The sequence below is a fragment of the Aquila chrysaetos genome, chromosome 4 (assembly GCF_900496995.4).
Source record: "Aquila chrysaetos chrysaetos chromosome 4, bAquChr1.4, whole genome shotgun sequence".
NCBI lineage: Eukaryota > Metazoa > Chordata > Aves > Accipitriformes > Accipitridae > Aquila > Aquila chrysaetos.
This window is the reverse complement of record NC_044007.1, coordinates 65,663,377-65,690,370: the sequence shown is the minus strand read 5'-3', so window position 1 is coordinate 65,690,370 and position 26,994 is coordinate 65,663,377. Positions and strand designations below refer to the sequence as shown.

At 39.0% G+C, this 26,994-nt stretch overlaps 1 protein-coding gene across 2 annotated transcripts in view; it reads left to right on the top strand.

The window, feature by feature from the left end:
* LOC115340136 (myelin basic protein) overlaps positions 1 to 26,994 on the top strand; it is a 124,423-nt gene that overhangs the window by 4,860 nt on the left and 92,569 nt on the right. For both annotated transcript variants that reach the window (XM_030011146.2, XM_030011147.2), the window contains exon 2: positions 25,739 to 25,813. In XM_030011146.2, coding sequence (XP_029867006.1) covers positions 25,763 to 25,813 — 51 coding nt within the window. In that variant the 5' untranslated portion in view covers positions 25,739 to 25,762. The remainder of the gene's footprint in view (positions 1 to 25,738; positions 25,814 to 26,994) is intronic.

The following is a 26,994-nucleotide window of genomic DNA, read 5'->3' as shown; positions in this document are numbered from 1 at the left end:
CCCACCTGAGAATTTAGACAAAATGTTCTTAGTTGTGCTAAGCACTGTAGAATTAGCTGTGGTTGGAAAGAGTTGCACGAAACTTCATTGGCGGTTCTCCCCCGGCAAGTGTCTATTCTTACCTATTCAGTGACATTAAATAAAGGCTATGTCACACTCAGTTTTAGATTTTCTTTACTTAATCCTCTCATTCAAATCACTATGGATTATCTATATTTGTTTCTCTGGTTATTTTCATGTATTAGTAGAACATGAAGAAATTTCTCTCTCCTACCATCTAATCGCCATACAAATATCAAATGTAATCCTGGTTGAGTCCTTGTGTCACGTGGGCTTTTGGGTACAGTAGTAAATAATTTTGATGTTAGTTATGTAGATGATTAGCAATTTCATTAACTTCTCTGAAGAACAAATTGTACTCATGTTTTCTTGCTTTGCCAGCTGTTTTCAGAGTTTGGCTTTTGTTTTTTTCTAAAAGAAGTTTTCTTGATGTCCAGGAGTTATCAGTCACTCTCACCTCAGTTTTCTACACCTCGTCTTCGTTGAGAGGTTTGAAGAGACTGACCCTTCTGTGAAAGGTTGATCATCCTGGGTTTAACTTTTCTGTAGAGATTGACATACAACTTCCTACTATTTTCTTTAAAGGATTCAGAATCTGTTATGAACAATTTTTCGTGGCTAAAGAATTTATAAATAGCAGACACTTGGACAGTTTCTGACAACTGTGTTTACATTTTAACGTTCTGGGTTTCTCATATTTGGAAAAAAGCTTTATGCTTCTTAAAATGCTCAGTTAAAAATAATTGGAGAACTCTTTGGTTAATATGAAGTGAGATTGTTCCTATGAGGCTTCTTGCATCAGTTGCAGTAACTGTGAAATCCCAGCTCTGTTGCTTGGAATAGCTGTAAATCTTGGACATGTCCCAGGAAAGCCCACGCAAAGGGCAAGTGAGAGAAAAACAAGAAATAACATGGAAATTTCCAGCCAGTTTTTTTTCTTCTGTCCTGAAGTGATTTTGAAATAACTCAGTAGGGAAGATTAGTTTTCTAGATCTTTACTTCACTATTGCTTTTTTTCTTTTTTAATTTTTTTTTTTTCTGAAGCTTTTGTAAGGTCTTTCAAAGGGGAGAAGCAAGCAAAGTAATAAATCTGAAAAGATTGATCAAATCAGAGTTTGTTTTTTTTTTTAAATACTCAGTGACTGAAGGTACAATAATGATTTTTATATTAATATTTTTTAAATTTCAACAGTTTTTGATCAATGTATCAGCTGTACTAGGTTTATTTTGTACATTGGAAGGAAAGATGTTTTTTAAATCTTACTTTTTTGTATTTTGTTCCAACACTTGCCAAATTTCATAGTGTATAATTGCCATTCTTAATATCTAGTTTCTTAAACTTTTGAGAAAACTTGAACATTTGGGAATATTCAAATTCAAGCCTTTCCAGATTGGTGAAATCAAGGACTGAGGGTATCTAGCGTCTAACTATTATGATTTGAAAGTGAGAGGGAAAGGAAAATCAAAGCAAACACACACCAACATATATTCCTAAAATTAATTCAGGCATGTAGTATATTTTTATATGTTTACCTGGTGCGTTATCTTTGGCTTCTGCTAAAGAGTTAAAATCTCTGGATCACAAGTGAAAATATGTTTGTTCTTAGCCTACTTCTAAATAAGAAGTCACAAAATTCAGGTAAAACAATGCAGTTGGACAAGTTATAGCTATCTTTGGAATTCAGATACTTGAAAAAAGAGGCTTGGCTGTGTGAGAGATCAGTACTAACAGACATATATGAACCTGTTCTGGAGAAAGTTTATGTATTGTTTAGAACCCTTGTACCTGGTCTTAATGTTTGCTTTTAATCCTTGACTTTCTGAAAGAGATTTCTCAAGAATACAGGAAAGGGAACATTGTTATCAAAGATACTGATATGTTCGTTGCACCTGGCTGCATTTTTGAGTCAGTTCTCTTGATTGTGGTCTTGTGAATGCATGCAAGTCCATGAAAAATAATGATTATATGCAATGCATTAGGTTTGATCAAGGACTTGTATAGTGCAACAGCAGCCTGTCATCTCAATGGGAATATATTTGTCCTCCAGAGATTCAAAAAACCCTGAAATACAGCTGTTCTGTAGTTGTCAGTGCCCTACCAATTTTTTTTCAGTTATAAATTGGGCCATGATAGTTTCCAGATTGGAAGGTGATTGCATATTCTGGGTATCCAAGGGTCTTTCAGAGGACAATGTATAGCTGGTTCTTCTGTCAGCCCTTTCTGGGCATGGTATTGCCAAAGTGTGGTATGGTGGTAAGAAGCCAACCATGAGGTAGGTTCATCTTTGGACATAAGGTGTTTCACTGGTAAAACTGTCACAGTAAAATCATAGTTTCCAATGTAACGATAGCCTCAGAGCCCTAAGGACAGTCATCCTGTATCTTCTACTTAGTATTCACATTCCTAGTTTTCCTTGATAGACTTCAGATAGACAAACTGAAGTAGGCTGGCTTCAGGTTGGTAATGCCAGTTGGGTGCATTAAGTGATAGAGTTGGTCTTTGCTGACTCCTCAAATCTTCTTCACCAACCTGACAGTATCACTTTCACCTTGTCCACTACAACTGACCAGATCTCACTTATTTCTCAGGCTTTGTATAGGCTGGGTTAGTGTCTTGATGAAGATACAGCGTAGACTTTTGGCTTTTTTTAATGCAGCAATTCTGCAGATCCCAGTGACAGCTGTTACTGTCCTCTGGCCTTAAAATCTGTGCATAAACCTGAGTGTCATAAGCATATCCCTAGCTCACAGCCATTTTCTTCTGACTAATATATTTAATAATTTAGAACTTCTATTGGCTTCCCATAGTACCCACTCGCAGGAAGTGTTCCTGGAGTTTGTGACAAACTCCTTGAGGAACCTAGACTCTCAGCTCATCTAAAACAAGACTCGTCAGCTGCTGTGATCGCAGTTAAGTCCACAATGTTTCATGGTTAAGAGCAAAACATTGCTTTATGATGTTGTGTGATGTAATGCTTTTCACTTAACCTTCCTCCATTGTTATTTCCCAGATGTCAGCATCCCTCTTCTGATTCTAAAAAAAAAAAAATCAGTCCTTGGTTAAACTCTTATGTCAGATCTTGTTAATTCTCTGGGTGAAAAGTAGTGTTGGAATATCATCTGAAAAGCTAGCATAGGCAGAGCTTGCAGTGATTAAAATAAAATCATATACTTGTCCTTTTGAGTGTTAAAAAGGTACAGAAGGAATTATGGTGGATTTGTGCATCTGCTGGTTTTTTGTGTGAAGGACAGCTGTACAACTTTCTGTCCAGAAAGGACCTGTTACAGTGAAAACTATGGCAGCAAAGGCTGAAGCCAAAACAAGGAAAATAACTGGCCGATGTTTTCAGTAGATCTGTGGTATGGGATAAAATACTGATGAAACAATAAAGCAGTAACTTTGGAGATTGACATGTCCCTCAAAGCTTTATCTATAAAGAATGATACTATAATAGGAAACTTTCTGACCCTTATTGTGTTGCATTCATAGTGTTTTGACAGCTCACACCATGCGAGATAGCTGAAATAGGAGCAAAACTCATAATCCCCTAAAATACTAAAATCCACTGTCAGGTTACACAGCAGTCCCATTTTAGTTTGGCTCTTTAGTGAAATGGTCACTGAAAAATAGTCAGCAATTTGATGCCAGGCGTTTTCATCTCTATATTGCTTAGTTCAAAGGAAAAAAACACGGTGCCTGAAAGGTGGACCAAAAGACGGTGGTGAACTGTGGAAATGGTTGCCTGGTGTGCTTCATGTATTGGCGAAATTGGTGATAGCAAAGACGGGCAGAGCCTTTTCACATTTCTTAAGGCTTGGTGTTAACTCTCCTTCTATTTTTGTGAAAGTAGAAAGAAAACAAAACAGTTTTGGTTTTTTTTTTTATTCATAGTCAGTTTTAGCTTAATATATGTGCTGAAATAATTGGGACTGACTTAAAGCAACTGCTCTTTTCTTTTACTTTGGCTCTTGTTGGGCCTTTTCCTCTTAGACTCTTTCCCCAAATGGTGGAATTTACTGTATTGAGCGACTTATTACTAAAAAAAGTGCGTGGCTTCTACAAATAGAAGCTCCCTGGTTTGGTTTTTCGTACTCTTTTATGTGTACTATTACTTTGCCCTGACTTGTTTGTGGAAAAGAAGTAAGTATAAACTTTTGTGTAGCTTTCATCAGCATAGTCTGAGTCAGCACTGTTCACCTGGAGGGTAGGCAATAATTTGGCTTTGTTTTTGTTTTTCAGAAAGATACTCTTGTCAAATGGGAAAGAACTTAGAATAAGCACACAGGGACAAGTTGTTGTTTTAATGGGAATTTTAGTAGGTGCTTTTCAACTGAATGCAGGACTGTTGGAATTGAAAAGTTCGTCTTAAATTTTGGCTGACTTGTAGAGTGGGTTGCAAAATACTATATTCTTCTTGTCCTGTGGTAAAAAGCTTTGTATGTGGTGTGGTTATTGGGTTTGGTGGTTTGTTTTATTTTTTTCCCTTAATTCTAACTCCTGAACGCCATGACCTTCTTTATTAATGAAGGCACTAGAGGAAGAAATCTGGTTCCAACTAAAGGCTGGAATTGTAGCCACAAGTAATAATTCTTTGTGTCCCTGGAAAGCATGAGAAAGGTTGCAAAATAGTTTTCATTACTTCTAATTGGCCTTTTATTGTAAATGGCTTGTACATTTCATCTGAGTAATATTTTGCCCAACTGTTAGGCCTTAGTGAGGCCACGAACAGCATACAGCAACAACAAAAGTACGCTCCTTGACTTAATGGAGTTGCATGGTACAACGCTGAGTAGCATCTTATTCGGAATTCTTAACTGCAGTTTATATTCTACCATTAGGGACTGTTGTACCAGCCATGAAGTGTATGCTGTACCTGTAGTCTCTTCTTATTTATAATTAGCTTTTGGTTTTGGTGGCTTGTCCCCATAGCTGCAGTGCTACTAAGTGAATTAGGATTAATTGTGGTTAAAGTTGTTCAGTCTTCCTGGCTCAGTGAGTCAAGTAGCTTTGTAGAGGCTCTTGAAGGACAAGTTCTGTGGGGTCCTTGTCAGTCACATGACTAAATAAATACATGCATATGCAGTTCTTTTGATCTGCATAAGTGCATACAATTCAGAGAATAGGAAAGGCATTCAATTTACTGCACATACGTAGATCATTTCTACAGCATGTGTTGAGTATGCCTGAAGTTTCTCTTGTCTTCCTGCGTGCATTGTGCCTAAATGTGCATGCACTACATACCGTATGTACACAGTTCCAACACAGATTCATAGACTCATTTGGGTTAGAAGAGACTTCAAGAGGTCTCCAGTCTATCCTTCTGCCCAAAGTGGGGTCACTCATCAGACCAAGCAGTGTCGGGCTTTGTTTAGTTGTGTCTTGAAAAGCTCCAAGGACAGAGATTCCACTATGTTTCAGGCCACCTGTTCCAATGCTTGATTATCCTCATAGTGTATATTTTCCCTTATCTAATAAATATTTATAACTTCCCTTGTTTCTGTTGACATTGTTCTCCCCCCATGCACCTTGGTAAAAAGCCTGGCTCCACCTTTTTAGTAATTTACTTTTAGATACTGGCAATTTGCTATTAGGTGTTCCAAAGCTTTCTCCAGGCTGAACAATCCCAGTGCCTTCAGCCTCTCCTCACAGGGCATGTGGTCCAGCCACCAAATGTCTTTGTGGCCTTTCCCTGAACTAGTTCCAGTTGACTGATGCTTCACAGTGGGGATCCAAAAGTAGACATAGTAGTCCAGATAACAGAGTAATGGATTGTGCATGAAGCAGAACAATTGCTTCCCTCGGTCCGTTGGCTGTGCTGCTGTTGCCAAAGCCCAAGATGCTGTTAGCTCTCATTGCTGCCAGGTGGGCTGCTGATTCATGTATTGCCTACTATTGTCCAGGACCCCCAGGTGGTTTTCAGCAGAGCTGCTCACCAGTAAGTTAGTCTTCAGGCTGTGCTCTCATGATGTTTCTGTCAGCCCTTCCTAAGTCATTCTGAATGGCAACCCCACCCTCCAGTGTAGCAGCTGCACCCCTAAGTCTGGTGTTGTTCGCAGACTGGTTGAATGTTCTGTACGCTATGCCAGGTCCCTGTTAAATGTATTAAACAGGATAGGGCCCCTAACCTATGCACGTGTAACCAGGTTATGGGCAGATTGTGAACCGTTAACAGCTACTGTTTGAGCCTAAGGGTAGAGATAGGGTTTTTTATCATCTAGTAGTCTACCCATCTAGACTGTAACTTGGATCAGGTTAGGTGCAAAGATGCTGCGGGAGACATTGTTGAGTCTTGCTAAAATCAAGGTAGATAATACCACTGATCACCTCTCATCCACAAATCCTGTTATTTTATGACAGAAGGCAATCGTACTGGTCAAGCATGATTTAACCTTCGTAAATCCATGCTGGTGATTCCCAGTCACCACCTTCTCCATATGCCCAGAAATGACATCCAGGTGAGCATATGTCTGAACATACTATGGGAGTAGACTAACAAACAATGAAAGGAGGCTGGACTGTGATGCTTGCTTTCCCAGTGATCCCTCAGATTTGGTAACCTGTGCATAATCCCTTTCCCGCTCCTTTTTTTCTGGATGCCCAGTTGTTGTCCATCTGTAGGTGACTGAGTGCATGCTAGTCACAGGATGGAGCACCTGCCTCTTGGGAATGTGGTGATGAATGAGTTGGGACTTCATGTGACCTGGGGGAACAAGCTTGTTAGGAACAGGATGTTGCTGCTAGAGTGATTCTTGCTCCCTGTGTGTGTTTGAGGAATTTGCAAGAAAGGAAGGTGGTAGCAAAAGTGACAGTAAGTTTAATAATTATATTGGTTTGATCAGTGTATTGGTGATCTGCTTATAGCCAGTGGGCTTTGTATTGTGTTCTCTTTTGTATTGATTTAGGTCCATTATCTTGCCATTAGCTTGATAATAAGGAGAAATGAATATGCAGGTGTCAGTGAGAGGCCGTGTGAAAATCTTTATTTGCATTCTTACATGCATTTGAAGCTTTTTTTTTTTTCATCGTTGGTTTTTGTTTGTGGTTTTTTTTGCTTGTTGTTGCTAATATACATTTAAAACTTCTCCAGTCGTGGCTTTCTTTTCTACTAATCAATATTTTGATAGTCCCTTATTACTAACAATTTTTTAGGTGGTCTTTGGTAAACACCAGCAACCCTCAAATGCAGTAAGACCCACAGTAAAACTGAGACTGGCTTGATTTGCACGTACTAAGAAGCAAACAAATTTAACCTGGTTGTATGGTGCTGAGCACTAAGTTCACAATGACTTCTTGGGGAATTTAGTATTTCTCAGATCTTATCATTGGCACCACATGATTTACTGGTTCAGATGTTTAATTTTCCAACTTTTGCTGTTATTGATGAACAATGATTACTCTGTGTGGTTCACCATGTATCAAAATAATTTTGTCATGTGATGATAATTGTCCTTAGTTTCATGCTGTATAGAACTATACTTTATGTTTTAGGTATTCATTTTTATTCTTTGCATTATTATTATGGATCTGAAAAACCTCTTGGGAGTAAGGTTATAAATAAGTTTAATGAAATGTTTCTCCAGGACTAGTAGCTGAACTCAATGTAGGAGTTACATTTTACAGTTTAGAAATGTTCTAGTAATAATCCTGTCCGCAGTGAATTAACCAGAAATACAGCTTTCATAATATGTTTTGAATGGCATATGTAATTAACTCATGATTTTAATGCTTCCAATAGTGTTTAATTGCAGTAAGACTTTAATACTGTACCAAAAATCATACTAGATTGCAAAACTTTGTCAGTATTTTAACTCAATCTTACATGTACCCCAAAATCATACTGATGATTCTAAACGGAGACTGAAAAATGCATGTAGGGGAAAAAGCCAGATGCTAAAAGGTAAATAGTACCTCCACAGTAAGTTTTAGATGCATAAGTTCTTACTTTTATCTCTAATGTCTATGCCTCCAATATTTTAGGAATCTGTTTTTGTGTTTTAATTATTTCTGAAGTGTAAAATCACATTTTCCTTTTGTCCAGCTTAGTAAATTAATCACTGCAAGTAAAACATTAACATGCAAATACGACATTGGTAGAATATTACATTTGAAGATGGCCAAATGATTAAAGGTATTTCACAATCAGCCAGCTCCGTACTTTAACCTGAGAGAAATAACCAGGGCTTTGGGAAGAGAGCAATTAAATAATTTCATAATCACTCATGCATTACAGCAATAATACTGGCCCACACAAGCATGAAAGCTGGTTTTGCAGTGTCTTCCTGATGCATGCCTTATTCTATACCATTTACATCATGCTCAGTTCCCACACTTCCCAATACATCCCAATTAATCACCATCACCTTTCCTGTCCTTTGAGAGAGATAAGTGTGCCCACACACCCACACCATTTCCTTAGTCTATGGGCCATCCTTGTGAAATGTCTGTTGAGTTCACCTAGTCCATGACTTTGGGCTCCATCTGTTGTAACAGTCTTTCTGGGCGAGATGGATGGTGCGAAGTCTGCGCAGTCAGCAGAGCAGGATTGGGCTTTGGTGTGGTGCAGTGGGCAGGTGACACTGGGCGCAGCAGGAGGATGGTGTGTAGTGCTGGATTGTTGCATGCTGAAGGCAGTTCTGGTTCCATCACTACCGTGCTTCGCTTGGTTTTATCAAAGTTCGTTCTTCATTAATCTAAGTGATTCTTACTGTAATACCATTGATAATAGCATATAACAATTATAGTAATGATGACATACAGTGTCAGGGTTATGTAGCAATTAACATCATACAATTTAATTCATTGGCTATTCTCACTTAAAATCAAATTCCCTTGAGCCACACATTGAACTTCCCCATCCTTCCGCATCACCCACCAAGTGCACCCAGGTCCTTGAGAAAAAGCGATCCCACGAATGGATTTGCTTTTGCCTGAGGCAGGAGTAACCCAGACTGTCTTCCCTAGAATGCTTTTTATGTGCACTACATAGACTTTATCCCCTTCTACAGTACATAAAAGTTCTGACTGGGCAGGGGCAGCCTGACTGACAGATTTCTGGTGTTGACTAACCAGGTGGCTTTTGCTAAATGTGTATCCCAATGTTTGAAGGTTCCACTCCCCATTGCTCTCAGTGTAATTTTTAGCAGTCCATTGTATCATTCGATTTTCTCAGAGGCTGCTGCATGGTAGGGGATGTGATATACCTACTCAATGCCATGCTCTTTGGCCCAGGTGTCTATGACGTTGTTTCAGAAATGAGTCCCATTGTCTGACTCAGTTCTTTCTGGGGTACTGTGTCACCCTAAGACTTGCTTTTCAAGGCCCAGGATAGTGTTCCGGGCAGTGGCATAGGGCATGGGATGTGTTTCCAGCCATCAATATGTGTGATGGGTTGACCCTGGCTGGTTGCCAGGTGCCCACCAAAGCCGTTCTATCACTTCCCCTCCTCAGCTGGACAGGGGAGAGAAAATATAACAAAGAGCTTGTGGGTCGAGATAAGGACAGGAGAGAGATCACTCACCACTTACCGTCACGGGCAAAACAGACTCAAACTTGGGGAAAATTAACTCACTTTATTACAAATCAACCAGAGTAGGGTAATGAGAAATAAAACCAAATCTCAGAACACCTTCCCTCCACCCCTCCCTTCTTCCCGGGCACAACTTCACTCCCGGCTTCTCTACCAACCCCCCCCAGCGGCACAGGGGGACGGGGAATGGGGTTTACGGTCAGTTCATCACACGTTATTTTCTGCCGCTTCATCCTCCTCAGGGGGAGGACTCATCACACTCTTCCCTGCTCCAGCATGGGGTCCCACCCACGGGAGACAGTCCTCCATGAACTTCTCCAATGTGGGTCCTTCCCACAGGCTGCAGTTCTTCACGAACTGCTCCAGCATGGGTCCTTTCCACGGTGTGCAGTCCTTCAGGAGCACACTGCTCCAGCGTGGGTCCCCCATGGGGTCACAAGCCCTGCCAGAAAACCTGCTCCATGGGCTCCTCTCTCCACAGATCCGCAGGTCCTGCCAGGAGCCTGCTCCAGCTTGGGGTTCCCATGGGGTCACAGCCTCCTTCGGGAACCCACCTGCTCCGGCGTGGGGTCCTCCACAGGCTGCAGGTGGAGATCTGCTCCACCGTGGACCTCCCTGGGCTGCAGGGGGACAGCCTGCCTCACCATGGTCTTCCCCACGGGCTGCAGGGGAATCTGCTCCGGTGCCTGGAGCACCTCCTCCCCCTCCTTCTTCACTGACCTTGGTGTCCGCAGGGTTGTTTCTCTTACATGTTCTCACTCCTCTCTCCGGCTGCCGAATCCTGCCTGTCCCAACTTTTTCCTTCTTAAAAATGTTATCACAGAGGCGTTACCACTGTCGCTGATTGGCTCGGCCTTGGCCGGCGGCGGGTCCGTCTCAGAGCTGGCTGGTATTGGCTCTCTCTCGAACACAGGGGAAACTTCCAGCAACTTCTTACAGAAGCCACCCCGTAACCTCCCCCGCTACCAAAACCTTGCCACACAAAACCAATACAATATGAAACAATATGATTGTCTTCAGTGGGCTTGCTTGTATAAGAAAAGACCACCCAAATACCTAAGATTAAATGAACGCAAGAAGATTTTAAGATGTTAATGTTTGTTGTCACACTTATTTTAAATAGATAAAAAGGTTATTCTGCATATGTCTTTTTGTGGTGTTGAATTATCTTGTGATGATTTTTTTTTTAATTGATTGAGAGAGGCATTGACTTAGAGTATGTTGACTCAATTCCAACTTATAATTACATTCTGTTTGTATAAAAATTCCTCCTGTAGTGTCGGTTGAGTAAGTTGTCTGACACTTATTGTTTTAAGCATTTTAAGTATTCTCTATTTAAAGGTTGCTGTAATTCAGAAATGTTTGAAATTATTCTTATTTGTATTTGGTTGGGAACCCTGTGCTTTGAAGTTATTGAACAGATTTTAATCTTTGTTGTAACTAAAATTGCCACTCTTAAGAGACCGTATTTTTATAATAATGTTTTATGATCTAATGGTCCGACTTTACATAGAATACCAATTTTTATGAGGTCTGGTATTGCTCAAGTTTCTGAAAATTAAGCTATCATTAGATGAAACTAAAAGATACACTTTTATTATTACACTTCAACCCCTGTCATAAAGAACAAGACTAGCTCCTCATTAGAGAGATTCTTGTGATTCCTGTCCTAACAGAAATTTGTAACAAAGAGCCTGAAGTAGGCAAGTCACAAAAGTAGTATCAGTTCACATGAAACAGAAAATAAAAATTATGTTCAGGGGAAACTGAGTCAAGAAATTAGACTTCAGACTGAACAGAATGCTGAGTAGCATTGCTGTGGGACATACATAGCGTGTTCCTGGCCAAAAAAGATTTCCTTCTGGTTGCAGTACTGTATTTATAATAAAAGGTCAGGCAGGTCAGGGCAGGGGACCATGATCTCCTTCATGAAAAATTACGTATTCTGGATCGTGTTTGGGTACAGGCAGGCTGCAGCGCACAAAGGGTAAGCAAGTGATGAGCAAGATACTGGTATTGCAGTAGTGTTATGACTTGAAATGAGCAAAATAATAATCGGTACCAAAATTATTAGCCACCCTTGTTTCTGCTATGTTGTGATACCACACTTTTATCAACCTGTGCACGTCCCCGTCCCAGTGGGCCTGGCATCACTGTGCATCTGATCCCATTATTATCTGCTTATACCTTTTCCCCATGTGGCATTTGAGAGAGTATTTGTGGTATCATCTTCAAACCTTGTCCATTGTAGCAGACAACCAATGTATAGCGTAATTTTAAGTGCTTTAGGACTGGCTGCTCATATGATATAGTTGGCAACATAAGGGAAATTTATGTACATTACTAATTGGATTTAGGAGTGAATATAAGTGAACTCTGATGTATGCAAACTGATGAAATGTTTACATGCAGCTATGTTAAAAAAAAAACAAAACAGTTGTGGTGGTAATTGCTTTCCACTTTGCTTAACTTTAAACATACAAAGTCTGCATTGCTGTTAGCTTGTTTTTAAACATCCTTGCCAGATACTATGAAACCTGTGGTTTGGGGGTGGCGCTATGTTTTTGATCAGGGTAGTTTTTTTTCTGAGCAAGTATAGTGTCCTTCAAGATAATAAATGGGGGGTTTTTATTCCCCCCCCCCCCCTTTTTTTTGGACACTGGCATTAATTTTGACAGATGCTCAAATACCAAACCAGGAATGGATTTACTAATAGATACTTACTTATAAACGGCAATGCATTAGACTTATTGGATGCACCAAAAGAAGCTAGTGATTAAAACTGTAGTATTAGCTTAGTAAGGGCAAGTTTGGTCATTCAGAATTATTGTAAGGTTTTAAAATGCCACAGGCTAAATATTAGGGACCACAGCTGGGCAGTGTTGGCATAAAGAAGGGAGTGGTGCTGTAAATGGGCCGTCACCAATATATTTGGGAGTGAAAGGCTCCAGCTGCAACATCTCAAACTAATCATAACCACTAACTTAGAATAGCCGGATTTCCACTTAAAAAAGGAGTTATACAACAGTTAAAAGCTGTCAGTATACCTTAATTGCTTGCAAACTCCCTTATAATCTCAATAAAAGCTGATTTAAGCAAGATGCTACATTAAGTAAGAGACCCATTGTTTTCACTTATAGATAACTCTCGTAAGTGTTAAATGACTGACAGTTTTTGATTCGGGTCTTGTGTAATTTGTACTTCAGAAAGTAACTTGTATTAATGACTGCACTCTTAGTGCTATGAGCTGTTGTTGCTTCAGAATGCTATAGGTGAGTTAAGAATTGATAGTAACAGGTCGGATAGAGGTATTGTTTAAGGTGGGAAAGTAAGGAATTCAGCCAAACCAGCATCTATTTTCTGAAAAGCTTTAACTCTGTTAAGGAGTGGGGTGAGAGGCACCTTTATTGATGGAATCAATGATATGATGCACACAGAAGTTTCAGTTTTCTGTTGCTGGAGAGTATGTTATATATATGTGATACAAAGTTTCAGTCATTGACTGTAGAAATATTATTCATTATTGCTTTCCCATGGTGGAGAGTTTACTGCTCGAGGAGGGGAGGGGATTTTAAGGGCTATTCTGCAATATGGTCTTGGGAGGAATATTATGAAAAGACCAGTTGGTTTGTAAATTGTTTGGGAAGTAGGGGTTAAAGTGACTTGAAAAGCCTTGTATAAAGCACCTAGTCTATCTGTACTGAGAATTAGATGTCTCAGATTATTATCCAGCGTAGCCAACAGGCTGAGTAGAAGGGTTATTAAAGTCAGTATCTGTCCAAACAAGGTGTGTTACGCTGCTGTTCCTGTTCCCAGAGCTGCGGGGGGCAGAGGTGGGCTTCACCTGTGTCTCACAACCCTTTCCTGAGGACACATGCCCACAAACTTGCAGAAGAGCTGGTTAGCCAAGACCCTACCGTGCTGTGTTTGGGATGGAGATGAGCACTGTCTCTTCCCCAAAGGGTTCAGACCTGCATTTCCCACTCCAAGGAGCAGGCTGCAAAGGTAGAGGCTGTTGGGCAGGTCCCTTTCTTCAGTAGATGTATGTCTTTGTGCGGAGAGAGTTACAGTTTTCCTGTACTTTATACTGATTGCTTACAGGATAAAATGGATGAACAGAAATTCATCGGTGAACTCAGAGTGGGGAATAAAGTCTGTTTGTCCAGTATCCTATACCCCAGTGAAACCCAGCTGGCTAAAATCTAGCACGTTTCATTTTTGCTCTCCCTTTCCAGGGTATCCAGGGTATCACTATTTTTGTGATTTTATTTTGTTTAGGGTTTTTATTTATTTTATCTTTTTTTTGTTGTTGTTTTGTTTTGTTTTGTTTTTGAAGTCAGTTGTCAGTATATGAACAGGTTCAGCAAAACGTGGTCCCTCTCTGTTCCAGCCCTACCCTGCAATGCTCCAGGTATACTGTCTGGAAATGTGGATTGGAATATCCTCGGGCAAAAGGAGTTGCCTGTGTTACCTGGGGCTGTTCTGCCGTGGCAAGAACCACGCCATTCACGCAGTCTCTGAAATACAGTGGTCAGACTCTTGCTTTCTACCTTGAACATAGCTAGGGTTTTTGCTCTCCTCTGGTTCTTCCAGAGCCCTGCTCTTCTGATGTTTAGAAACACTCTGACTTTCAACTTGGATTTATACGTGGGCAGCATGTATTTTCTCCTCTTCTAACAGTCATTTAGTTTTGCTTTACTTAGCCTTGATGTGTCATGGGGCTTTTAGTCTTATCCCTGTATAATAGGCTCGTATTGCTCTCCTCATCCTCGCATCTGTTCTAGTAAAAAATTCATGTTGTTAAATATGGCTGACCAGAATTGTACCTGGTATTCAGCTGAGGTTATGCTAGTGGTTTGTGTGATGACATTAATTCTTCCTGATCTTGACTGGAAATATCCCCTCATGATACAACGTAGGTCTGTTTGTCTGTCTGGTTTGGTTTTTTTTAATTTTCCCCTGCTAGATCACATTGTTGACTCACAGTTATCCTGTGATCAAGTCCGACTGATCTTTCCCCTCAGTATCTTCTGAAATGATCCCTGGTTTCCCACATCCTGTGTGAGTATGCTAATCACAAGCTTACCATCTAATGGTATGGGTGACCTCCTGCTACAGCCGTTTAAAAAAAGTCAGGGAGGGGGGCATTACAGCGGTTTCCACTTGGTCTTGTGATAAGCCTGAGCTTGATGGTTAGCATTTTCTGTGTCTGAGAAAGTCTGCTGAATTAAGACCTAGGATGGCAGAGAAATAACCTCGTATATTGATGAGGTTCTGGTGTAAAATCATGTGGAGTTGCTTGGCTTGTGTCATCATGGCTGGAGTATTATTTTGTATGACTGATGGCAGAACTTGAAGTCCATGAAGCACTTGTAAAATAAGAAAGGAGGTGTCTGTTGTGATTACAAACCCAAGCATTATATAGTAGCTGAGAATGGGTTTTCAGAATTGCAACTCTGGATTTAAGTTTCTAATGTCTGCCTAAGCTTCTCTAGTGGGCTGTAACTAATTTTTCACGTATTGCCCTTAATTTATCTCTGTCTTTGTTCTATATTTGTAATACGGGAGAATGTTTTACCTCCTACTCATGTGTTTTGTATACTTACATTGCAAGACCTTTAGGGAAGGAACTTCCTCACTGTCTTTGCATACTGTGTGGGATGAGACCCACCTCTTGGTTCAAGGCTGTGGACCCTGTCACGATTTTAATGATGGTATTTAAAACATTTTCTTCTTATAAAAACATTCAGTTAACAATAAAAGTAAAATAGTTCATCCCGTTCCTCCCCATACTTTACAAGTGCAACTTGTTAACAAGATTGTCTTGTGACAGGTGCTGTGAATATTATATATAAGCTTACTTAACTTTTAATCATATAGTGGATTTGAGGTATATTTTGGTAATCATCTTTGAAAGTGAATACACTGCTAGTCTCCTTACTGAAACACATGTTTTCTTACTCCATTATTTTGACGTGTTGCCCGATTTTGTTGGGGTTGTTTTGTACACTGAATTTGTCATAAATGGTGAACTGAATTGGAAAACGATGCTGAAGAAATGAGTGTTTGGCTTGTCATGTTCTTTTGTCTTCCTTTTAACATGAAATAAATAGTTTGATTTTTCTTTTTAATGAAAGAAGGGGAAATAATTGTCTTGTGTATATTTCGTACATTCTCATGTTGAAATAGAAATTTTTCCCTGGGTTTGTCATTTTCCTCTTCAATAGCAATTTGGTAATGGCTATTTCTATACTGTCTTTGTACATAGCCTGGATAAAGGTTGGGAAAGCAACATCAGTACATGAAATTTAAGATTTTGATAAAATGAGGTGATGTTCGAGTATGAGGCGCGAGCACTTGAAAGCATATTTGAAGAAGCACATAAGTACAATAATTGTATCAGGGTGATGTAAAGACTTAAGTGGTTTCTCATGCAGATTTCAGCACCAGGGTTGCTGCTGTTACTCATTAATTATTTAAAATTCCAACTGCAACAACTCACAGCCTAGTGACTGTAACCTGCTGAGCCTCTGACCTAAACAACTAAAGCCCCAAATACCTGGACTAAAATTCTGTTTGAAAAGGAGATAGATTTATTTATTTCTCAGATATACAATTATCCTTAGAAAAAAATATTTTTACTCTCTCTGTTCAGAAGGGAAAGCAGCCCATTATGTCATTGCCAGAGAAAATCCCAAACTGGTATCATAGTTTGTGTTTCCAGGTAGGCATTCATGAGCACAGAAAAATTGCTTCTCTACAGCTTTGTAAATCACTTTATTCCTAGATTTATTTATTGATTTAGGAGCAGAGGAATTTACAAATCCTTACTTAAGCTTCATGAGGTCTCACTTGCAACTTGCATAGGAAACCATTTCAAGCTGGAGAACTGTCTTTATCTGTGTTTGTGCTAGGGGATGATGGTAACCTGTTAGGAGGCTGTCACATGAACCTTGTTACGTGTTTTAAGCACACTCAGACATGAAAATATTGAGGACTAAGTCTCCATCAAATTACTTAAAAAATTAATTTAAGAGCATAATCTCATGCATGAACCCTCAGGAAATGAAGCTAGTAAAAGAGAAGGCAAAAAAATGAGAAGCGTAATGCACAAAAAGTGAGAAATATAAGCATATAGTTAAAGATGCATTTTTTTCCATGTCAGAAAAGAAAGATTGGGTTTTGCGCTTCTTTGGTGGTGTGTTTATGGGAAGGGAGGGATGTGACTTTACAGCAGTAGATTAAGCCAAGAGGGAGTCAACTTGGAGTATGGTGAAAGTTGGACCCTTCCGTAATAGCGCTGTTTATGCCAAATGTAAGAGGAGTATTTACAGGAAACCCATCTCTTGGTTGATATGTTTACAGTATAGATAGATTATATATGAAGTCAGAACAGAGGGCGAGAAATGTCAGGCAGGCAGAGAGACTTTTTCTTTTCTTTTTTTTTTTTTTTTTTTTTTTGAGTTATTTGATTGAGAAGGGTATAGTGGTTCAGTGTTTTCTCACAGCAAAGTTAGCGGCGTCTGGAGAGGGTGAATCATCTTCTTGTCCCATCTGTCAGTCTGTTGCATATGAGAAGATAAGAGCCAGCATACAGTGCCTTTGATTCATGTGCGTTTAGAACTGCAGGTGTGCGTTTTGTCATAAGTTTCTACAGTGTGTTAATGAAATGCTGATCATCAAAGTGGCTGTGTTCACTGGGAAGCTTAGGTGACCTGCCTCACTTTAAAAGGGAGAACATACCATTCACCGTTTGGAGAGGACTTGTTTTTCTAAGCAGAGAACGGGGAAAAAAATGTGAGTCTTCAAATGTATCTTGTTTTTATTGTCATGGTATTTTTTCATTTTTATATGAAAACAGATGTTAGGCCTTGTCTGATTTCAGAGTACCTTAATCTCAAAAACTGAAAGTCTCCAGGTAACAAATAATGATACTTGTCTGTACGGTTTCTTGATTGCTCCATGCTTTTCCCCCCTCAGGTACTGGTAAGATTATTACTTTGGCCTGACATTCTCTATCATTTGAATTTTAATTTCTTTCTTTTTTCTTTTTCCTGGTTAATACTGCACTTACATTACATGTTTTTGTGTGCTTGTTTATCTTTTTTTAAACGTATTTTAGCATTTAGGACAAGTGTGTACCTTTTAGTTGTTGACTCATTGAGGCGAAGAGGTGAAGTCCACAGCTGCAGAGGCATACTCCTAAAGGAAATATGGTAGTTCAGAAGCAATGATAGTAGAAAGTGATGGTCTTGGGAGTCTGCTGCATATTTTTACAATATATACAATGAGATTATGATCTATCTCTGTTCTTTCTCTATGTCTTTGGTTGCTTGGTTGATGGTTGGACTTCACGATCCTACAGGTCTTTTCCAACCTAAATGATTCTATGATTCTTTCTCTGTCCTTTTTTTTTTTCTTCATTTTTTTTTTCATTAGAGAATTTATTTTGCTGCAGTGTCAAATTATTTTGTCTCTGGAGCACACAGGTGCTGGAAAAAAAATCACCAATGATTATGTGTCTGATCCTCTTCAGAAGGTTGGGAAAAATTGGTCCTTGCTCCTAGGTTTTTTATGCCATGCAGACCTCAACAGTCCTCCAATATGGAAAAAAAGAAAAAAAAAACAAACAAAAAAACCCCCCAAACCTCAAAACCACCAGCCTGTTTTGTTGTGTTGTGTATAAAAGACAGTATGTAGCAAATTAAATGAATATGTTGATGTTGGTGACCGAGATAAAAATAGACAAATCAGTCTTAGTTTCATAGGAGGACAACGTTTCCTTTTTGGTATAGGTTCAAGGGATGTGTATGTTAGACATATATGTGCTTCTCTCTGTTCCCTACACGGGGAATAGCTGTGAGGCACAAGTGCCTCAGAAAAGGCATGGAGGGCATACAAGGAAATCCACGTTTTGTCAAACCCCTGAGGTGTAGGTGCTGTAGTAGAAGTGCAGCAAGCAGGAGGAATGGCATCGTCGGGTGCTTGGACATGCTGGGGGCACCTGTACCTTTCCCCAGGTCTTTGGGGTGGTACCTAGCTCCCCCATCAAATGCACTGGTCTCTCTTTTAAAGTGGAGGTGATTAAGGAAATTTCCTTATGACCCTGCAGGTGGATTGACATAGAGTTCACAGGGCTCCACTAATCTTAGTGTTTTGAAGACAAAAAGTAAGCATGTGGCTAATGCCATTTGATTATAATCATTGATGATTTATGTTTATATAAGGGATTATAGATGTCAGTATGCGCTAAGTGATGTTAGGTGGGCATTTTTCTGTTCATGAAGGGAAGCAGAAAAGCCCTTTTGAGAAATTTGTTTTAAAATTGTATCTTTTCTTAATGGGCGGGATGAGGCTGATGGTGTTCCAGCAAGGAGAGTGGAGTGGGTTGATGGAAGAAAGAAGAGAAAAGCAAGAGAAACCTAAGCTACAGAAAATAAATAATATGTGGTTTACCAGTTTCATTATAATTGTTTTTACAGACTTGTCTATAATCAAGTTTGGACTATCCTTAGCTGTGCTGAGGTGAGATTTCTGAAAATCATGTGCTTTTACAAAAAACAATATGCAGCATCCTTCTTGTTGGCAATAGATAGCGAAAAACTGTAATCAAAGCGGTCAGAAAAGATCTTAAACCTTGGGTCCTGTCTGCTGTGCTTACCCCATGGCAATTTTAGGAAATAGCTTGCAACAGCGTTCTTTCCCAGAATATATTCTATCTCAGTGTTGCAGCCTTTCTCCTGTGTTGTACTGTTTGCAGAAAACTGTAGTGAAAATTATTTAATTCTGGTGTCCTTTGCAATAATCGATGAGGTGTATGTAAACTGTCAAACAGCTGTGCTAGCACTGGGGAGTACTTTCTCAGATAAATAGTGTTTCGGAACTTGGCCTATCTCTCAGAGGGGTGATTTTCTAGGTCTAGGATCCTTGCTAAGGCACATACAGTTGTCCATAAACATGAAAGTTGCTGTAGTGTCTGGATAGGCCAGGAAGGGCAGGACTTTGATATGCAAGGCACTGTACGAGCATGATTAAATACACCTATCAGTACTAAACTCCTGGTGGCTTCTCTGATTTAAATATTATGGTCGCCACTGAAATCTTGGTTTTGATCATTCGTGATGGAAATGAGTCTGGAATAATTTATTTTTCTTTCAGGAAGGGTTCCTCAGAGAAATATCATTGTGGAAGTCAAAAGTGAAATAAGGTTTGATCTAGCAAGGATTGCACACTTTCATGGGTAATGAAAAATTAAATCTGCATTAAATAACAATGGAACAATGGATAAAAAGCACTATATTTTATGAAATAATTTAACACTGGAATTAAGACGGCAGGATCCCTGGGAAGAAGCTTGCCCATGAGGCAGGTTGCTTTTGTTATGTGGTTGCTCACATCTGTCTCTGAAGCATCTGACTGTGGCTGCTGATAGAATTAGCTGCAGGTCACTCACCTGTGCCTGCTGGACGTTTTCTCTCTTGGTGCATTGGTGTACTAGGTTACCACGATGATGGAATTCTGAAGAAACAGATGAGGCATGCCCAGTATCTCGATCTGTTTTGAAAGAAGGCTGAAGTGAAGGGCTTTCTTCCAAAGATGTGTATCACACTGAGAGCCTAAAAAAACCTACTCAAAGATTTCCATCTGGCTGGCAGCTGGTGCTGGGCAATGTGTCAGCTTGCTTCCCAGGAAGCTACATAACTTGGACCTGACACTAGAAAAAAAAAAAATCTTGTGCATGTCATTTTGCTGGATAAGTTTGTAATTAAGAGTCTATATTAGAGGGCTACGGAAATTAGGGAGAACTTGCACATTTCTTAAAAGTAATTACATTCTTTATTTGTCTAATAAGATCTGGATATAGTACTAAAATGTAACATTTACTTGGATAAGAATAGTCATTAATTTAGCAGGAAGTTTTAAGTAAATTCCTCAAATATTTTTATATTCTACGGTTACCCTTCCCATGCGTGAGTAAGGCTAGGAGCACTTGCTAAACATATCTAGCATTGTAGTTCTGCACTATTATCCAACAACATCAGTCTGTGGTGAATACGTATTCCTAGACAAGGTAATAATTATGTTCTGATACTTGTAAATATGTAAGCACTTGCATACCTTTATTATTATGTGTAGTTCTGTTGAGTCATAATTAAGTGTGTGGGAAGAGGTAAGATTGAACCCTTATTTTACGTAACTAAATTACTCTTCAAGCATCATATTTAACAATCCATTTGCAGCATCCTGTGATTTACATTTGGTAGTTCATGTATTTTAATACAAAGTAAACATTAATGTTGAATAAAGGTGCTCCAAGTGCATTGGCTTATAGCCTCTTGTAACTCTTGAATTACAATTGGTGAGCTGTCACTGTAAACTAGTTCTGGGCTGAAGTTTATCATTTGTATTTAGCATATACAAAAATTACAATGTTCTGTGAGATATTGCAGGGGAAGGACACTCTTTAGAGTCTGACAATTACAAGGGGTGAACTTTTCTCAGGCTTCCATGGGTAGGTAAGAAAATGCTGTTTTGCAGTTAAAACAGTGTAACCTGCAGAAATTAATACCATTGCATTTCTTGGTATATTCAAAAAGTTCAGAGAAGTATTTTTCTGCCTTTCAGTGAAAATTCTAAATCATAATTTAAAGTTCTTCATAGGACTCTGTGTGTGTATGGGAAAATGATTAGAACCTCTTTTTAACTACAAATATCCACTTAATTTCAACAGGCAGACTAGAATGGGCTAAAAAAAAAATGATATGATGATACATGTTTCTAAAACCCTATTTTTAATCAACTGTTCAGATGAAGAGAAATAAGTTACTTGATCGCAACATATGTGTATTTTTATATATTTGTATTTGTCCGGTTTTTATTTTGTGTTTGGCAGACAGCAAGGAGAAATTTCTCTCCTTGGGTAAGGTAGTGGCGTTTCTGTAGTTGTTGCTAGTTGGAATAGGGCATCCTATCATGAAGAGAGTGGGAAAGCAGCGTGGTCTAGGCTTCCATGAAGTTACCTGTTAGATTGACTCCGTAATAAGGTAAATTGATGGGAGGAGACACTTTATTTTATTTCCCCAGGCAAAATCCCTGGGCTGTTTTTGGAATTACTTGAAGCAGCCTGGATAGCTGGAGTTATTTCTGTATCAGTCATTGATTGGGAAGTGCCCAGGTCTTGGCAGCAGAGCTGATTCAGCTCGGTACGTGGTTGTGGCGTAGTGCTGAGGCAGCTGGGTGACTCTGCTGACAGCGTCTGCAGTGGTGGTTCACAGCTTCCTGCTGTAATTCACTCACTTCACCCCAAAGAGTTGTTAGGTAGCTGAAATGTTTTCAACTTTTAGTCCTGTTAAATCAGTTTGCTCGCATGGCCTGTTATTTCCTGAGCCTCTGAGACGGTTTTAATATGCTGAAACCCACAGTTTTGATGGGGAGTTTTATAGGGGAGCTGGTGATGTACTCTGATCACCGCAGACCTGCGTAGTGTCCCCTCTCATTTTGTGAGTCAAGCCCATGTGCAAAATCTTTCATCTCACAGGATTTATGAAACTTGCAGAGTTTCATCCCAAAGGCTTCAGGCGAATGCTGTAGGGGTCATAAGCTCAATCTCGTGCTCAGGCCTATTTTGGCAGCTTATTGTTAGATGTGATTCTTGTTGGGTTGAAAGAAGGTTACTGCATTTCTGCAGCACTTCTGTTTTTGCATTGTTCTGGAGCTTCACCACCGTTCTTCTGGCTGTTTATCAGTGCTGAAGCATGTACGGATTCCTCTGCAGAAAAGAATGTTGATCAGTTGACTGACACTTGTTGATAAGTGCAAGAAGCTGCTGCTTCACTTTATAGAGAGCTGGTTAGTCTGGCAACCTGTATGTTATGAAGGTGACTAAAAAGAAAATACAAGTCTTTTTCCAGCTCAGATTTTTTGCATAGTTGACTGCAAGTTCCTGCAAAGATCGTACAATGAGTAATCCCATTGAAGTCAGTGACTCAACTCATTGCATGAAGATTGGCACAGGCAGAAACTGTGAAGTGTGGTCTTCTCAGGACAGTAAGAACCAAAAGCAGTGTTTCAGGTCAACACTTCAGGATGTACTTGCATCCTGAAGTGAAAATGACCCATGTGTTCAGTTTTTAATCAAGTGAGGCAGAGTTCTGCTTGAAGCTAAAATGAAGAATAAGGTCTTTCTGTTTCTGTAAATGAATTTAATGTTTACAGGCTTGTATGTATGTATGTTTTTGCTTCCTAATCAGGTATCTACAGAACAGTTGGCACTACATGTTTCCTTTCCTAATTCATGTCAGATTTTTTGGAAGCCTTTTTTTTCCCAAAGAGTTACTTAGTTTTCTCTGTTTAACAGGTAGCATGAAGAATTCTGTAACTTTTAGGATATTATTGCTACCTGGATGGTTGCTTTTGTCCCTTTGGCTAAAAAGTAGCTTTACCTCTATGTGAGGATTTTATAGCAGGTACCTGTAGCTAACTTATCTTGAGTTTAAACAGCTGTGTTCATTTATGCATGAAAAAGATGAAGTAAAATCTAGTTGTATTAGTGTTAGTTTCTGGATATGAGGTGAGAATAAGAAGGGGTCTATCATGTGACTTTAGACCATATGCTGTCCTTCTGACACATTCAAAACAATAATGGAAACAGAAGTGCAGATTTAGGGGCTTAATCAATGCCATTAGTTTTCAGCTTTTAAGTCTGTAGAGAAACAGAACACTTGGCGCAGTTGTAGTGTACTCTCAAACCACACTCCTAAACTTTGAATAGAGTTGTGCATTTCCATTTCTCCAAGCCTTGTTTTCTATTTCCTTCCATGTGTAATTTGTAGTGTCTTGCTGAAGGAATTATGCACGTAGGAATCAGGAGTGTGTTGCTTAGCCATTTCATAAGCTTCTCTGTTTGCTTGGTTTTCGTTTTGTTTGCTTGCTTTGTGCAGACTTCTGAGCAGAAAACTGGCCTTATTTTCAGGTATCTATGGTGTGGTAGCATGGAAGTTTTTATTGCTTTTCTTTTCACTGGCCAACAAATGATTTTTAAATATTTATCTGGCCTAGTTTCACAGCATAGCTTGTCTGCATCTGGTATCTTTTTCTACGATGGCACTGCAGGACTGGGACTCCGCTATGCTCAGTCTTTTATGGGTACAGGGTGGTTTTTTGTGGAGCATTACTCCAGAGACACCAGGGAGACTAAGGGGGGAGGCAGGAGTACACTGATCAGAGTTCTGGTTTGCAAGTGTTATGTTGGCTCCCTAATCTGTTTACTTAAACATATATATATTACAGATCAAGTTTGATAGTTAATCTTTTGATAAATGACTGGAAGAGTAACACTTGGAACATTATGCCTTTATATTCTGCTGTAGACGTTTCTTACAGTTTTGTATTCCACTCTGTTTTCCTTATATGCAAAGTAGGTGATGAGAGGTGAGCTGCTGCTTGTAATTTGTAGAGGAAAGGCCCGTTTGAGGTAGTTCAGCTCTGAAACCCAATGTATATGAATTTATTTGTATTTTTCCTTGAAAATTTTCATAATCTCACAAAAACGTGAATTGGTTGTGCTGATTTCACAATTTTAAAAGGGTAGGGTTTTTCTTTAAATCTTTTATGTAATAGTGCTGTTTAAAAGCAAACAAACAAACAAACAACTCTGTTTCCAATTTGCCAATGAACTCTACCTTGAGTACATTTACTGAGTTTGGATGTTTTTTAATTTTTCCTTTGTGAGACATTAGAAGTGGATATTTGTGAGGAGTTATTTAACTGGATACAGTGATATGTGGCACTTCGATTTTTAGAGCAAATGGAATTCAGTGAATAGTCACGTGAGCCCTGCAGACCCTCGCTAACTTGAAAATCTGTCATTGGAGCGGGGCAGAAATAAATCTATTAATCACTCCAAAAGTTGCAGTAGAGATACAGGACAAGATTGCTTTTGATGAAGTGCGCATTTCCGTGATGGAAAGTCAGAAGTAATCAAAGTTTCTATCTTTAGAGTCTTTTGGTAAACAAATCAGTGCGTGTAGTTGGGGTTATAACTGTGTGTTCTACTGACTGAAACTGGTTAATAGCCTACTGTTTTACTTTACGCGTTTTCTATCACAGCAGAGGTCTGGTTGTACTTTTCTCCCAAGCCTTTTCTGAAGATTATGCTTAATGAAATAACTTCGCCCTCTGATAGCGAGAGCGTTGTGCCAGGATTTCTGATATTAAGGTTTTATGGTATATACCTCTGGTTATTGCAGTGTAATGAAGTGTTACTGCTAGCACCAGAAACTGAACTTTATTATTGAAAGTTCAGTTCATAATTCTGAGAGGAAGTCCACTTGAAACTTCTTTTGCATGTAGTTTTTAAGTTTCAGGACTTTAAATGCTACCTCACACTGCATTCAAGTTGGCTGAAGGCAGCAGCTGTGTATAAGATTCTATACAAACACATGCTTCTACGGGAAGAAATATGTAGCTTAACCACCAGTGTACTCTAAAAGCTGAAATTTGAGTGTTGTGGTTTAACCTACATAAGCTCTGTTAAAGCTGAGATACAACAGGATGAGCCAGAAAATACAAAGAAAGAGTTAGCATTCCTTTTTTATGTGCTTGTCATGAAAGTGTGGGCTGTAAAGAACATATCCATTCTCACCTTCACAGCAAATTGTTAGCCGTTTAGTGTGGCGCTTTTTTAATTCAGTAATTATATAAACATAAAAAATGTTTATATAATAGCAAATGTGAATTCAAAAGAACTTACTTGATCTTTTATGGAAGTTTGTAGGTACAGATCATTTGATACATATTACACTGTTTTGGTGTTATAAACGTAGTATTGAAAGACCGGGCCTGTACCTAATTTCTAATCTAGTCCTTGTTTTATCTGCAAATTTCACAATAAACACTTTATTTTTCCTCCTGTGTTTATGTCTTTTGTTAGAAGAAGGAAAGCTTTCTGGTATTGCTTAGATTTGCAAAGTAGACCAGATTAAAAAAAAAAAAAAAAAAAGCTTAAGATCTTTCACAGATCTTACCTTGGACTGTAAAAATGCTTATTGTATGAGAACTCTCTCTTTGTTCTGTGTCAGACGACATAGTAATTTGTATTTCACTACAAATGTATTGGTTTTAAAAATGCTGTTTTGGTTTTATCTTTTCAGAATTTGAAGTTTGGGTGATCCATCATGGGGAACCATGTAGGAAAACGAGAACATAGCGCTGACAAGTCAACCAAGGTAAGTGTAGAAAATTGAAGAGGCAGGGCCACTTTAGAATACGTGTTTTGAAATACACGTTTTTTAGTACACTAGTGTGTTTACCAGATCACTTTCACCATTACTATTTTGTAGTTGTCACTATAAAATCACCACCTTTTTTTTTAAAGAGGGTCCTATGAGATGTGGCCAAACCAGGATTTTGCTGTGCTGGATTTAATGAGAGATGTGATGTTTTCCTGCGTCAGATCCGTAACTGATAAAAAGCTTCTTGGTCATGGTGGAAATGAATGAAATGAGCCTTAGAAGCACGATACTGCAGAAATGCAGAGCTGACTTATGTTCTGCATGTTGACAGCTTTCCATTTGGGCAGTCATTGGCTTTATCCATAAGAAAGAAACTATATAGAAACACGTAAAATAAGAGAATTCTAAAGGAAAAGATTGTCAGTCTGATGAGATACAGCTTTAAAAATCTTGTCCCGAGAAAAAAACAATGAGAACTGTCAAAATGTTCAGTAAAAATTAGTTTGTTTTCTGAGCCTCTACTGACACTGTTGTGTATTTTGCATGTTATGTGGTATTCTGTTTGCCTTGTGATAATATCTTGTTTATTTGTCTTTCTACATTGTACCGGAAGAGAATTCACACATATCTTAAAAAAAAGACATCTTTTTATATATATATATATATACAAATATATATTGTGTATATATATACATCTTTTATATGTATATATAAAAAAAAAAATGCTTCTTCTTGCTAGCTATTGCTGACTTCCCTCCACCCATCCCCACCCAAAAATAACAGTTTGCAGTCTGAGCCCCCACTGTATAAAGCTATTGCCCTTTGCATTGGACAGATTATGTAAACAGATAGTTCTGTGCTTTATCTGGAGGAATGTGGGTATTTTGCACTGCTGTGGCAGATAAGCAGCTATCCCTAAAAGGTATACAAACTAGAATTCATACAGATATTATTTCTTTGCCACCTCCTTTAGGAAAATACATAAGCACACTGGAAGGAATAGGGAGAAAACAGCAGGAAGAGAGGACAACTGGCTATGTGTGTTTTTGTTTTGTGTTTGTGCAGTGTTTTGCAAATTGGTTTTGTGGCCCAAAGTTTCAGTTTCAGTACAAACAATAGCGTGAGTCCCAAGTTGTGGTCTTGTAGTGACTGGTCTTGTAGACTTCCCCTTTAGA